General features: G+C 59.0%; 2 protein-coding genes across 2 annotated transcripts in view; both read left to right on the top strand.

Annotated features, from left to right (window-relative positions):
- Positions 1–366: 366 nt before the first annotated feature.
- On the top strand, positions 367–10,434 carry ZMYND10 (zinc finger MYND-type containing 10). Its single transcript, XM_009278486.2, has 11 exons — positions 367–530; positions 1,110–1,226; positions 2,354–2,407; positions 2,507–2,659; positions 4,782–4,870; positions 5,158–5,258; positions 6,652–6,824; positions 7,136–7,261; positions 9,020–9,141; positions 9,345–9,470; positions 10,157–10,434. Exons 1-11 carry the CDS (start codon positions 459–461, stop codon positions 10,239–10,241), a joined length of 1,218 nt encoding a protein of 405 aa, XP_009276761.1. The 5' UTR covers positions 367–458; the 3' UTR covers positions 10,242–10,434.
- A 194-nt stretch (positions 10,435–10,628) lies between these two features.
- RASSF1 (Ras association domain family member 1) overlaps positions 10,629–11,079 on the top strand; it is a 5,887-nt gene continuing 5,436 nt past the window's right edge. The window contains 1 exon segment of the mRNA XM_009278502.2: positions 10,629–10,664. Coding sequence (XP_009276777.2) covers positions 10,629–10,664 — 36 coding nt within the window.

Below are 11,079 nucleotides of genomic sequence, written 5' to 3'. Positions count from 1 at the left end.
AGGGGTGCGGGGGGCCGTCTTTGATGGGGACGGGGTCTGGAGGGGGAGGGCCCCGGTTCTGGGGTGTCCCCGGAGGGTCTGAGGGGGGAGCACGAAGAAGGGGCTCTAAATTTCGTTTGTCCCCGTTGGGGCTGTGTGAGGTGGGGGGAGAGGAGGGGACCCCGTTTTGGGGCCTCCTCAGAGTCTCTGGGTGGACAGTGGGGTTGGGGCTGCCACGGGTGGAGCTGCTGCCCCAGGGAGCGTTGGCTCAGGGGACATCATGGGGTTTGGGGGTGCCTGGCAGGCTTGGGGCATTTCCTGGGGATGGGGGTGCTGGGAGCAGGTTTCCCTGCATGAGGGACCCTCTCCAGGAGTGCAGCAGAGCCCCAAAGCCAGTGGCCAGAGGTCTCTGGCACTGATGTCCGTGCTGACTGCCCCGCAGATGGCTTCGGCAGCACGAGTGTGTGGAGAAGCTCAACATGCACGCCATCCTGAGCGCCTCCACGGGCCAGGAGCAGCTCCTCACCGAGCTGCTGGTCACCTACGCCAAGGTGAGCCTCCTTGGGTGCGGTAGTGATACCCATGCCAGGCCTTCAGCCTTGAGCTGGGGTTGTCTTGGGGACAACGTGCAATTTCGGAATAAAATGGTGAAGAATCTGCTGTATCTTCAGCGAAGATGTTTGACTGGTGGTTTGCCAGTGTTGATTTTTAAAAAAAATTAAAGGTCAAGCTGTGGTATTTCTACTTGCTGGTTTCTGGTTCCTCTCTGGAGGTTGCTCTGTTCTCTCTTGTGCACTGGCCGCTCCAGTTGCGGATCTCTGCCCTATACCTGGGGTGTTGCTGCCCCAGAGCGTGCTGGGCTGCACCAGGACGTGTGGTGCCCTAGAGCTGCCCAGCCCCTCCAGGTCATCTTCCCCCTTTGCAACCCCAGGAGCTCTCTCTGCCTTCTGGTCTGTTAGTGAAAAGCTGTTGATTTCTGAGCTGGGTGAATGCAAAGACAGTGTGCCCCAAGGCCTCCCTCCTCCGTGGGATGACTCCGAAGTCTGCGTGGCTGAGCATTAGCGATAAGACTGCTTCCCACTCCGGCACTGGTCTGAAAGGTTTCGCTCCCCCGTCCCTTCCCTGTCTAGGTTCCTGTTCTCATTGGGGAGCTGATCTCTGTGGAGATCTGGAAGCACAAGATCTTTCCCGTGCTGTGCCGGCTGGAGGACTTCAAGCCAAGAAGCACCTTCCCCATCTACGTGGTGGTGAGTAGAGGGGGCAGTGGGAATGAGCCTGGAAATTCGGCGGGCGCTGCTATGCTTAAAAATAAATCTCACCCTGAAGATCTCGGAGCTGGGGTTTTACATCTCACCAGGCTGAGAAGCTGTGGTGGACAGCGTGACATGGTGGGAAGCACCTGGTTTCCCAAAGCCACAAGCAACAAGCCCGTGTCCTTGCCCCCAGGAGGGACAGGGACCCGCTCAGCCCTCCATGTAGGGCTGAGCCCCTGCCTAATCCCACTCAGGGCCTTGCTGGAGCTGCTGGATGCAGCAAAAGCTGCTCCTGGAGGCAGCTGTGCTCCTGGCTCACAGCTCCCAGCGACTTCGTGCTACTCTGGCTCCCAGGCAGCAACACCCCTGGGGTATTTGCCCCTCTTTGAGCACTGTTTTTCTCTGGCACTTCTAACCAGAGGGCTCTCCAAGGTTACATGCCTCTGGGTTAAAAAAAACATAGCTTTTTCTTACCGAGCTTCTGGGAGCAGTGGTCCCTTGGGCCATTCTTGGCAAGGGAGCAATCTCGGGAGCTCGGCTTCTCTGTGGAGGCATGCAGCCCTTGACCTAAGGGAATCTGCCCGAGGCTTGGAAGCTTTAGCCCACTTTCAGTCCAGGGTAACACCTTGCTGCGGAAAGGTGGTGTCTTCCCTAGGCAGCCGTTTGTCTGCAGCATTGCCTCGAGGCAGTTATCTCGTCGTTCCCAGTTTCGGGACACAGCTGCCTGCCCTGGTCCCAGGGGGCTGAGAGCAGCGCAGCCGTGCAGAGCACTGTCCCATCTCAGGCAGTGGCTCCATGCCAGTGCCAGGGGCTGCAGCTTGCCCGAGGGCTACAGTTGTACTGCCACTGCAGCACAGAGACAGAGCCCTGAAGAGCCCTGCCTGCAGGGAAGCGTGGTTCTCTATCAGCGTGTTATAGTGTCCTAGGCATGTTGATATAAATATTAATACGAACTGCAGTTGTTCTAAAGCTTACATCGCTTGCGTTTGGCTCTTGGACTTGCGTTTGGCAACTACATAAGCAGCTTCTTAGAAGAGCCTTTTTCCCGGTGCCGTTGCCTGTGTCCTTGGTGCTGGTGACTGCTCCGCTGTTACCTCGCTCTTGCCATTTTCCTCCCGCAGCTGCATCATGAAGCCTCCATCATCAACCTCTTGGAGACAGTGTTTTTTTACAAGGTAAGAGGCAGGTTCAGCTTTCTTCAGTGTAAAGCCCCTGGGGGTGGAAAGCCACATCTGTGGGGGCTGGCCCTCTGTGAAACTCTTGTCATTGTGAAGGAGATCTGCGAGTCAGCAGAGGACAGCATTCTGGATTTAATTGATTATTGCCACCGAAAACTGACCCTGCTCGCAGGTCGGAGCGCCAACGGACAGACAGTGACCCCAGTGGAGCTTCGTCCCGAGGATCTGGCCAGCCCCTCGTCCATGCAGGTGAGGAAAAAGTCCTGTAGCTCACTGGGGACACGTGTGATGGAGGATGTGGGCAGCGTGAAGAGGCATAGGGGGGCCTTCCCATGGAGAACCCCTTGGCTGCAACCCCGACACCTCCCGCCCATCTCAGAGGGCATCTGGCGCTGGTGCTCGTCCACGCCAGCAGCTTGGCTGGGCCGGTGGCTGCACCCACCTCCCTCCACCCCACAGCCGTGCTTCCACCGTCTCTCATGACAGTGCCAGATTGAGGCTTCCTGCAGGACGTTGTCTGAGCTCTGAGGGGGGGGATGCTGGAGAGTTGACAGATAGGCAAAATATTCAGTACAGGGGTTTTGGCCATTTGCAGTTGCTCTTGAAAGCTGCGTGGGTATGTCTCCCTGGAGCTTGTGAAACCACCTTGGCTCAGGCTGCTGCTGGAGCCAGCCGGCATTAACCGTGAGAGGGATCCTTCCCTAAATCGATGTACAATACGACTAGGAATTGTCCTAACGTGTTTGCCCCCCAACTTCCTCGGCTCTCTGAGAAATACCTCCTCTCACTGCTGGTCTGGGCAGGCAGCGAGCCCGGAGCTGTTCCCAGGCTGCCGCGCATACCTTCCCAATGCCAGAGCTCTCTTTGCTTCTGGTGCTTCTCAGCACCTTGAGTTTTCTCCTTAAACTGCACACACTACGAGGAGTGTCTGGAGAAGCGGGGTTAAAGTGATAGCCTGCAAGCTTGGCCGTACCTCCCCGCGTTGCCTCCATCCTTTGGCTTGTTGCCCGAGCACGTGCTCCTCTTCCAGAAAAGGGAAGGAAGTGGAGGGCTCCAGAGCACAATAGGGATGTTTTCCAGGAAATGTTTTCCCAGCTGGGGAGGGGAAGGGGGTGTCTCTGTTAGTGCTTAGACATGGCTCAAGTTAAAAAACCGACCTTTTCTAGCCAACAGGGTTCTAAAAAGCACTCATCTCCCAAGGAGCCTGGTTTCCTCTGATTCATTCCAGCCCCTCCTGACTCTACATACAATAACCCCCTATGAAAAAGCTGTTCCTGCCCTCTCCTTGTTGTGGAGCGTGTTGTCCTTTGTGACTGTGTATGGTGGTAACCCCTGGAGCAGGACCTGTTCTGCTGTCCTCCAGAAGGACAGGCAAAAGATGATCCCTGCCTGAAGGTAGCAGAGATGAGGTCTGGATACCAGGAGGAGCTGTAGGACGCGGCCTCACTGGGGGAGTTTGGAGAGGGAGGCGGGGGGGAGGGCCCATAAAGCTTTCTTAGTAGCGTGTGGGGCACCGGCATGGGGAGCGCAGGGCTTCTTATCGCAGGAATTTGGAAAGGAACTGTTGCAGTGGTGCTTTGGAGAAAAAAGAGTTGCTGAGGTCAGTGCTCTGCACACGAAGATGTGAGCTGCTGAGTGTCTGGGACTGGAGAGGAGAAGCTCTGCCTGGGCCAGGGAGAAGGACTTGGCACCTCTCAGCCTAGCCATCCCGATGGTCTCGAAAGAGGCTGAGTCAGAGGGTGGTCAGGCTGTTAGCCTGAGCACGTGGGGGATGAACAGGGTGTCCACGCTGCCTGGGAAGGGAAGGAGGCCGGACGACTGGAGAGTGTGGCGTAGCTGCAGGCTGGGATAACCACAGGCAGATATTCTAGCTGGGTGTACGCAAGCTGGAGGGGAGAGGCAGATCCAGGAGGGGTGGATATAGGACTGCAGCTGCGCCAGGGCCAAGATTTTCCCTCCTCCTCCTCCCCTGGTTCCTCTGCTGATCCTGCAGCTCCCCCCTCCCGCAACCTCACAGGTCTCTGCAGGGCCATGGGCCACAAGATCATCCTAGAAGGGGAGAGAGGAGGGGTCCAGGACTGGCCTCTTTCAGGGGATGTCCCCATGCAGGGGCAGTGCTGCCGGTAGCCACCCGTGACCTGTTAAGGGGTAGGGAGATGAGGGACGAGCATCTGTGGGCTGCAAGCACTTCTGCAGTTGCCCTGGCAAACAGGCAGCGCTGGCACAGTCGAGATGAGAAGCAGAGTTTGTTTTGCAGGGCTCTGGTTTCCTCCCCAGTCTGTGGTTACCGACACGCAGCCAACAGGCTGCCTCCCTGCAGCTCCTGAGGAATGGGGCCTGAAATCCCAAGGCTGTGCTTGTCCCTCCACAGGAGCTGCAGAAGCAGGCAGAGACAATGGAGTTTGAGATTTCCCTGAAAGCCCTGTCCGTACTGCGGTTCATCACCGATCAGGTGGAGAGGTAGGTGCCCAGGAGCAGCAGAGGACATGTGCCGAGCTCTCCGGTTGAGATTCCCGCGGGGCCGCAGCGGGTGCCTGGACCCCTTTCAGCAGCTGGCTGTATCCGTGGTGGCAGTGGCACGGCGCCCCGGGAGGCAAACGCAGCAGCACTCCACCCTGCTCCATGGTACTTGCGGGAACCCAGATCATTGTGTTTTTCCTGCCTCTCCCAGTTGCCTCAGGGAGTGTTTGTATCTGTTCTGGCATTTGTCTGTGAGCGCCATTTCACCCTTTCTGTCCTATCTCCAGTCTGCCCCTGAGTGCGCTGACACGGATGCTGAACACCCACAACCTGCCCTGCCTCCTTGTCGAGCTGGTGGAGCATTGCCCCTGGAGCTACCGCGAAGCAGGTACAGATCGTGCCCCGTGGTACCTGGGGCACCATGGTGGCATGCTGGGACCTGCATCCACTGACGGGTCTGCTGCAGGAGCCCTTGCAGAAAGCTGCTCCCCCTTTACCCTCCCCTCTGGCCTCCTCCTCTTGCTCCTCACTAGTGCTCCCTGCCTGAAGCTGTTCAGCTCGAAAGCAGCTGCAGCACAGCTGGGCTGGGGACCCGGCAGTGCTCCCAAAAGCCGATCCTTGCACAGGGCTGTGTCTCTTCTGAGCTGATCACAGCCAGGATGGGAGCAGGAGCGTAGCACATCTGCCAGCCCCACCTGCTCCTCTGAGGAGTCTTGTCCTGGATGCAGAAGGACCAGAGTGCCAGTCGCAGCCTGTCTGCACCTCTCTCAGACAGCGCTAAGAGCTGGAGCCAGACACAGGCTCTCCCAGGCAGCAAACCCATTGCCCTGAAGCCACCGGTCATTGAGCTTCACTCTTGCCAAAGGCCTCTGATCAGGTTGTGCCCATCGGCCCTCACCTGCGCCATCAGCCCTGCCTCCTGCACCTCTGCAAGCTAGGCGTGCCCCCCCACAGACCCCCAGCTTCTCCACCGCCTGCCTCTAAGCAGTGGTGGGGCACAGCCTGGGGCGTGGGAACTCGCGTTCCCCTTTGCAGCCCGGCACCAGGGGGGTCACAGCGGAGGCAGGGGAGGAAGAGATGCTGGGAAGCACGTGGCTCTGTGCCTGCCGAGAGGAGCCCAGCTGGATATGGGAGCTTTCCTCCTTCCTCTGGCCAGGAAACGCATCCCTTCTCTCGGCCTGTGTGCTTGGGGTGTCAGAGGGAGCTTTGATCCAGGGCCCTGAGGGAGGGACTGGAAAGAAACAAGAGTGCAAAGGCATTTCCAGGCTGTGCAGATGCAGGGTTAAATCTCCCTCCATCCCCCAGAGCAGCACAGTAGCTCCTGGAGCTTGTTTTGTCACTTCTGTTATATTCATGCTACTTCTGGCTTTCACCAGCAGAAGAACCTCCAGAAGAGCAGGTATTGGCCATGCTGATACCCCAAACCATGCCTCTCCAGCCGCTCTGTTGCTGCAGCAGGGGCTCCCCCACCATCTACCAGTGCTCTACACTCCTGGCCAAGTACAGAGGGAGATATCACAGGGATCTTTTGGTTCCTGCCGCAGCCCTATTGTTTTAATACATATTCTTTATGCTTTTCGTGCTCTCTAATATATTGTCTCAGTACCAAGAAGGCTGCTATGCTGAGCAAAGGGGTGGGGAAACTGAGGCAGGTAGAAGCAGAGGGGCTTGCCTGTGGTGGAGTGAGCAAGTGAGCCTAGGCCAGCATCCCCACCTTTGAGCTGTCTTCCCTTGGGCAGCGCTGTCTCTCCCTGGAGCTGTGTGTTCTTCTTGTCCCTCAGGCAAGCTCAAGAAGTTTGAGAATGGCGTGTGGCACGTGGTGCCCCCTGAAGACGAGGTGAAGATGACCAAACTCGATGGGCAGGTGTGGCTTGCCCTCCTCAACCTCCTGCTCAGCCCCGAATGCCAGCGCAAATACCACTTTGATGGCTTCAACAAGAGCCAGCTCCTCAAGGTAGGACCCTGCACCACGAAGGGCGTGGGCCCCGCAGCACGGAGTAGGACCTTGCCAGCACTAGGGACCTCCGGGCATCTCTCCCCATCCTCGCTGTGGGCTCCTAGGAGCCAGTGGTGGGAGAGCAGTGGGGTCTGTCAGCATGCCAGCAGCTGCAAAGCTTGCATTTGTGAGTCCACCTCATGAGACCCCCATGGGTCGCTCTGCCAGTGCCCCACAGATCCCTGCCCTTGCCATGCTGCTTCCCTAGCTCTGGCCCCCTTATCTTGACTTCTCTGCGTTCGCTCTTCTCTTCCCCCCTGTGGCCGCAGCTCCGTGCGTTCCTGACGGATGTCCTCGTTGACCAGCTGCCCAACCTGGTGGAGATGCAGAGATTTCTGAGCCACCTCGCGGTGACAGAGCCGGCTTCCCCCAAAAAGGATCTTGTCCTGGAGCAGGTATCCTGTGGCTCTTCCTCCACCTCTCCAGCTGCTCTGCTTTAAGCCTGATAGCTCCCTACCCCCTTTTCCTCCTACCAAGCTCAGCTCTGGAGAGGTGGTGCCCCAGTAAAGCTGCCAAGCACCCATTTCACAGTTACACCCTTATTGCCAGCAAAGTTGTCCACGGATGACGTGGGAGCCTTGTCCTGCTACCACAGTGGCCAAGCAGTCACAGCTGAAGGCATAAATGCTGGGTTATAAACAGCTCTCCAGATTGCCCTGAGTCCCTGGGGTGGTGGCTGCATGGGGCAGAGACAACCCCTGGCTTGTTTTGACAATTAACTCTTTATTTAACATTTATCAGTGTTTTCCTGGTGAATTCTGGAGTCCCCTTTTACAGACCTGGCCCAGGGCTGCTTGGCTCACAGTGTACAGAGGGATGCCAAGGCCTGGTGATAGAGGCTGGAGTCAAACTGGTCCCAGCTGATGTCTGGGGCTTGGGAGTTGGGCCCTGAGGGTCTTCAAACAGTGTGAGGTTCTTGGGGTTTTTAATTTTCTCTCTGGAGAAAAGTGTTTCTACTGCCTCCTTGTGAGCTGAGGGGAGAAACTCTGTGTGGGGGCAGATCTGCAAAGAGGCAGCTGAGAAGAGCTGGGAGAGCAGAGGCTCTTCCCCACTGCTGGAGGCTCCCACGCCGCTTCCCGGAGCGGATGGGTAGGTCGGGCAGTGACCGCTTGAGCTGTGCGGAGGGGGGAGTACGCTGCCCCCAGCACGGCTGGCCACGTGGCCAGGGAGGAGGGTGATGTGCCCTGGCCGGAGCTGGCTGCAGCTGAGCCGGAGGCATGGCCCGTGCTGGGAGCTGGGGCTGGGGAAGGCTGCAGACAGGCAAGCCGAGCGGTTGGGGCTGGGGGTGGCAGCAGGGCGGAGGTGGTTATGGATTCGCTCCACGTGCCTTGACTGCCAGCGTGTCGGTGGGGCAGGGACAGGCAGCTGCTGCGCTGGGGACCCCATCCAGCCCTCACCCAGGCTGCTGCCCTCCTCTGTAGCTCTGCTTTTGTGCCGGTGCTGCTCCTGCCTCCGCCAAGGGCTGGGGCTGAGCCCAGCGGGTGGGCAGGGGGAGCCAGCTGGAAGCACACACATGGGCTCCCTGCTCTGCCCAGAAAGCAGTGAACTCACTCCTTGTCGCCGAGCCAAGCTGAGGAAAGGCCTTTTTCCATTCGGCTGCTCCCAGAGCTTCCTCCCCTTCCAGGCCTGGCTATTTTTACTCTGCTGGAGAAGGCAGCACTGTTTGAAGCAGCATCGTCCTCTCCAGAGCCTGAACTCCACGCGCCGCTCTTGGCTAGCGCTTTCCCTTTCACGCCGGCCAGCCCTTCCCTGGGTGTTCATCTTCGGGGAAGTGACGAGTGGAAAAATCTGCTCAGGCAAACGGCTCCGGAGCACGGGGTTCATGCTGCTGCCGGCACACAGGGTGCTGAGATCTCAGGGCTTTCTCTTCGGAAGCCCGGGCCTCAGGGCTGAACTCTCACTTCCAACCGGACCCCGAAGGTTTTGCCTTGTTTCACCTCAATGCTCATTGGCAAGCGGATCCGTCCCCTCCGTGTACCCAAAAGCACACCCTCGCTCCCTGCGCCTTTGCCTCTGCACGTGCTGCCTCTCCTCGCACTCCTCATGGCTGAGGCCAGCTGCACACACACACCCCCCCCCAAAATGTCCCCATACTGCAGCACCTTCGGTCTGGCTGCAAGCACCCCTTCCTCCCGCTCTGCCTCTCCCGCCAGGTTCCCGTCATCTGGGACCACATCCTCAAGAAAAACGTGGGGAAGTGGGAGGCCATCGCCAAGCACCAGGTGAAGCGCGTCTTCAGCCCCACCGAGGAGGAGCTGAAGCTCCAGGCATGCAGGTAAGGCCCTGGCATATGCACGCAGGATGCCCAGTGGAGCCAGTATCCCCATTAGCAGGGCCTGGAGCTCAGCACTGGGAGGATAAGAGGGGTCTGTGGTACTGGCTGGGGATGTCCCCTCAGTGGCAGGGTGCAGAGGGGACAGCTCGCTGCTTGTCGGCAGTTCCCTGTGAGCAGCCTCACCCGCTCTCTGCCCGCCACAGGTGGGCACAGACCTATAGCCTGGACATGATGGAGGCTCTGGCCCCCGACAAGCCCCGCTGCAGGGTGTGCGGTGTGGAGGCGGCCAAGCGGTGCTCTCGCTGCCGGAACGAGTGGTACTGCACGCGGTAAGGGAGCCCTGCCACCCCACTGTGTCCCCTGTAGCCCCCCAGTGCCCCCCTGCTCCCCAGAGCACCACACACCTCAACGGAGGATGCTGTGAAAGGGCCAAGGGAAGCCAGGGGTCCTACCGCTGCTCAGCACTGCTGGCTCTCCGTTTGCCACGTACCTCTAAGTCTTATGGTGGGGCTGATGGGCCGAGACGCTGGTGGGGGAGATGCTGGTGAGTGTTGTGTCGCTGCTGCCAGGTGCTGAGCTGCCTGTCCGTGTGCTTGCCAGCCCACACTGACAGCGGCGATGGGCTGGGTTTCCCGTGGTGATACTGTCTCCCTCCCCTGCATCTTGGTGGGGCAGGAGTGGGGAGAAAAGCACCTGTGGCTCTTTGGGTGTGGGTGATGGGCTGGGATGTGGCAGCTGGGACGGTGGCAGTAAATTAAATCTTCTCTGGTCCTGAACCATATGGCAAGACCTGGCATTAAACCGTCTTAGCCCCTGGAACTGGGGGCCGCACCCACCTCCCTGTTAGGCTAATGCTTGGCCATGCCAGATCCCCCCCAGTGCCTGGAGGAATGCGGTGCTGGGGTTTGTCTTTGTCACTGGTTCACTCCCGGGATGGATGTGGCCCCCCTGCGTCCCCGCTCGAACTGCCCCGCTTCACAGCAGAGCCCCTGAGCGGCGGACTTCCCCTCCCCAGGGCGTGCCAGGTCCAGCACTGGCAGAAGCACAAAGCTGCCTGCAACCTGATGGCCGGGGCGCCGAGGAGAGCAGACGACCTCTAAGAGAAGAGGTGACTGGCATCTGGCCCGCGGCTCGGTGAGGCAGAGGTTACCCCAGCGTGCAGCCCAGCAACTGGAGAGGAGAAGCCGGCAAAGGCCCCTTCTCCCTGCTCCCAGCCCCGGGCAGCACTGGCCGGGCTCGTCCTCTCCCACCTTCTTGCCATGCAGCCTTCTCCAATAAACCTCCTTCTGCATCCCACTGCTGCTTGGCTCCTGCTTTTTTTCTCCTAGCTGAAGGTGCTAAACTGCTTCCTCCCCTCCCTTGCGCCTAGAGAGAGGGGACTGTGTCTGTTTTTCCCCTCTGCAACAACAGAAATCCTGGAGAACCCAAAAAAAGAGCCGATAAGGTTGTGGTTACCGGAAGGGCCAAGGCCTCTGCAGCTGAGGCGCATGAGCCGGGGGAGGGAAGGGGGCGAGAAGGCCTCGGTGGTGCCTCTTATCTTTTGGCAGCCATCGTTAGAGCAGCAGGAGGAAGGCAGAGGATGTGGTTAGCACGAGCACCTCGCTGTGAGAAAGCAGATGAGTTTCTCGGGTGTTCGTCATCTACCATCTTGCAAGGACAATTCCCCCCCCTTCCTCTCAGTTGATGTGACACTAGCACCAAGGGCTTGGCCCCCTGCCCACCCACATCTCTCCGCAGGGTTTACTGCTGGCCTGCTGCGCCTTGGGGTGAATCCCCACCTCTCCCTGGCCAGCAGCCGCTGCCAAAGGGCTGGAGGCTTTGTCTGAGCACGGCTGGGAAAGGTTGGTGGTGCCGGCACCGCTGTGCATCTCCTGTTCTGATGGGGTGCCTGAGACACCCCCCCACACACACACACCCCAAAACAGGCTTTGCACCAGT

The sequence above is a fragment of the Aptenodytes forsteri genome, unplaced genomic scaffold, assembly GCF_000699145.1.
Source record: "Aptenodytes forsteri isolate BGI_AS27 unplaced genomic scaffold, ASM69914v1 Scaffold578, whole genome shotgun sequence".
Lineage (NCBI taxonomy): Eukaryota > Metazoa > Chordata > Aves > Sphenisciformes > Spheniscidae > Aptenodytes > Aptenodytes forsteri.
Note: the sequence above shows the minus strand (reverse complement) of the source record. Positions and strands in the feature narration are given on the sequence as shown.